General features: G+C 51.0%; 1 protein-coding gene across 1 annotated transcript in view; it reads left to right on the top strand.

Moving 5' to 3' along the window:
• Window positions 1-288: 288 nt before the first annotated feature.
• ARHGAP45 (Rho GTPase activating protein 45) overlaps window positions 289-3,269 on the top strand; it is a 42,216-nt gene continuing 39,235 nt past the window's right edge. The window contains exon 1 of the mRNA XM_024204373.2: window positions 289-423. Coding sequence (XP_024060141.2) covers window positions 289-423 — 135 coding nt within the window. The remainder of the gene's footprint in view (window positions 424-3,269) is intronic.

Genomic DNA, 3,269 nt, shown 5'->3' with positions numbered 1-3,269 from the left:
CAAAAAGGGAAGCTCCCAACTTCATCTTCCTGCTGCTTTGGAAACAGCTGTGGTTGAGACACACACCCTGACCCACCTCAGCCCCTCCTTAGAAACAGACTCAACTTAAAATATAGATTCTCTGAAGAAGGAATGGGGTGGGTCCCAAAGCCGTCGAAAACCATCCAGCAGCTTCTTAAAGGGCAGTGGCTGTGTTTGCTCCTCCTTCCCCCTCCTTCTTTCGGGGCCAGTGCTTGGGGGTTTGTGGATGGGTCCAGCCCGTAGGCCCCTTGTGTGTAAGATCAGAGGATGCTGAGCAAACGCACAGCTGGGAAGAGCAGCTACAGCCCGTACTCTGTAGGGCTCAGGAGAATGGCGAAGAAACACGGCTCACGTGAGCATGCCCTGGACTCCTTCTCCTACAGACCAAAGGTGTGGCTGAAGGTAGGTGGGAACCCAAGCTCAAATTCCGCCTTCTGCTTCTGTCCATGCAACTCCACCCAGGGGGCAACAGGGAAAGAGATAGAATCCAGCCCCATGATTTCAACTAGAACCCCTCCAGCCTCCTAGCCAAGTCTGTGTGGCATAATAAAGCTGCCACCAGACGGGGAACACACCACCCTGCAACTGCCAAAGCAACAGAGTTCAGAGCCCACGGAGCCAATAGCTGGTAACGTCAGAGGGGGCTGCAATGGTGTAATCACGTCTCACTCCTGGCTAGGGGTTCGCGGGGGGCTGAAGATTCCTCTTGGCTCAGTTTGCCTGTTTATCCTTCTGGGATCTTGGAACTCACAGTCACCACCAGCCTCCTGGGGGTTCATTTATCATTTTTTGTCTCTAATTGAGCCTCGTGCGAAGGCCGGTGCCAGGTTTGAGAGCGAAGGGCCCTATTTATCCTCCGAGCAGCCGGAGCAAAGGCAGTAGAAGCTTCCTCACAGCCCTGCCCTGGAGGGACCATCTCTAGGGGAGAGGAGAGGGCAGCCCTCATGCTCATCCAGTTCCTGGGCTGACGCTGCCACCACGAGGCCCAGTCGCCGCCAGCTGGGGTGGGTTTTGTCACGCTTGCTGAGAACTGGGCAGAGACCCACCAGACTCATTTCACGCACAGGCTGCCGAACAGCCGTCTGATAGGAACTACTGAAAGCGGCGTGGATCTGAATCACTGGCTTAGAGGTGGACGACGCCACCAAGTCCCTGAGCCATGCAGTCCCTTATGGGTAGCTCTAGAAAGTCCTTGATCAGACAGTGGTTTCATGGGCTCTCCTAGGTAACTCCTGCTTTCCTTTTGTGTTGTGCTAAATAATGCGCCTTTGGCCAGAGAGACGGCATCGTCAGCTAGGCTGGCTGGTCCCTTCCTTTCTGTAATTGAAACTGTTTCTGTTATCAGCCATGGTTTCTGATGCAACTCTACCCGCAAACCGGACATGGTTGGCACGGAGTGGCTCATGGGTCTCCAGTCCACGGGAATGCCCTCCTATGACTTCTATGTTTATTCCAGCCTTCTCCTGTCACTGGCTTTGAAAGACCAGGTGTCTTCCCAGTACAGATACGCTAACAGGGCATTTCACATGCAAAACCTGTAGAATAGGAAATGCCCGATAAAAGACGTAAGGGAAACGTATCAAGCCAAATTCTGCTGTTATTTACATGTACTGGACTCCGTGGAAGTCAATGGGACTGCATGGGAAGAACTCAAAGTTGTCCCTGGGCATCACAAGCTCTTCCTTCAGCAGCTACACACAATAGGCCTGAGTCGTCCTGAATTTGACCTGAAATCCCCCGCAGGAAGCCAACAAATCTTCTTTGAATTGGGAATGGAAAAGCTCCCGTGGGGATCCGGCTGTTGAACCATCGTGGGGTGACACTGTCACGACAATGTCACGTCGCGTTACATCCCAGCATGGTGTCTTCATCCCAGTGTGAGATCACGGCACATCACCTAAGGGGGACACCCTAGCCTGGAGGCAATGTCTGTCCTCTTGCACCCGCAGCTGTGCCCGGGTGTTTGGAGAACATAGTCTGAAATCTTGGCTTCTCCATGATCTCCTGGCTTTGGTCAGTTTGCACCAGCCATACCCTTTAACGGCATTTGTGCATGATTACGATACAGTGTCACATGCTCTGGATCCTAGGCCAGACTCAAAGCCAAGGCAGAGGAAAGTTCTCCAAATCCATGAACAGAATAACCTGCTCTAAGTTGACGTTGGCACTGGGCGTCCAATGGAACCTTGTGTGACATATAATGACCTATCGTCAATCTACCCGGTAGAGGACAACCCAATATAACGTGGCATAGGGCAGTTAACACTGTAATTCCAGATGGCAAAAGGGGCCACGGTGCAGAGAGAGACACCAAAAGAGACAGTGGAGGAGAGATCACCAGTAACTGATATAAGCCAGGCAGCCAGCAGGGACATGGAAGAAACCAGCTCATAGTGATCAGAACAGAGAGAACAGTCTGTGGTTTCTGAGTTGATGACTGATGCTTGTGAAAGGTCCAACATCAAGGGCTGTTTACGTGTTGAAAGCCTGGGGGGAAGGTCTTAGGCAACTGAGACTGTTAAGGCCACATCATATTTTCACCCCTGCGGGACTTTGCTTCTTGAGCTCCTGTGGGTGTTTCCAGTGGTGCAGGGACTGAGGTTATAAAGCTCTGTGCCTGGCTGTCGCTGTGTGGTACAGAGCAATGGATGAAGGACGCAAGTGGATCAGTACCTCAGGGTCTGGCCTAGTGGCACTCTATAAATCTAGAACTCTTTGGAACCTCATCCCAGTCTGGGCAGCACCTCCACAAGGGAGATGCTGGGACAGATCGCGAGCTAAATTATAGCCAGTGTTTCTACTTCCTACAGCGCCTCCTGCCGGGCGGGCTGGATCAGGAACAGCACAGCTTTCACAGCTTGTTAAGCCAGCGATACTCAGAGTACGGCTTGTGAGCTGCAAGTGACTCTTTAGCGTGTCTCTTGCAGCTCTGTGCAGCAAGGGACATTAAAACGCAGCGAGATTTAATTATTAACCAATCTAAGTTATTAACCGATCAGGATGCTTTTACGATGGTATTAACCAATTAAGTTAACTGATTTGCTGTGAGAATAATATATATAAATATTGCCCCTTCCATACTGTCTAAATAGGAATAGCGCTATAGACAATGAAACATTGAATTCACACTCCTGTGGCTCTTCCGGGTAACGTTGATCCCTGATTTGGCTCCTGAGGTCTGAGTAGACTTGTATTAGTGCTAGTGGGATCAAGACCGTCTTGTTCCAAGAATTCTGCAATCATTTTGT

Source organism: Terrapene carolina, unplaced genomic scaffold (genome assembly GCF_002925995.2).
Source record: "Terrapene carolina triunguis isolate 2854851 unplaced genomic scaffold, T_m_triunguis-2.0 Scaffold194, whole genome shotgun sequence".
Taxonomy (NCBI): domain Eukaryota; kingdom Metazoa; phylum Chordata; order Testudines; family Emydidae; genus Terrapene; species Terrapene triunguis.
The sequence above is the reverse complement of the archived record's forward strand: the minus strand, read 5'-3'. Positions and strand labels throughout refer to the sequence as shown.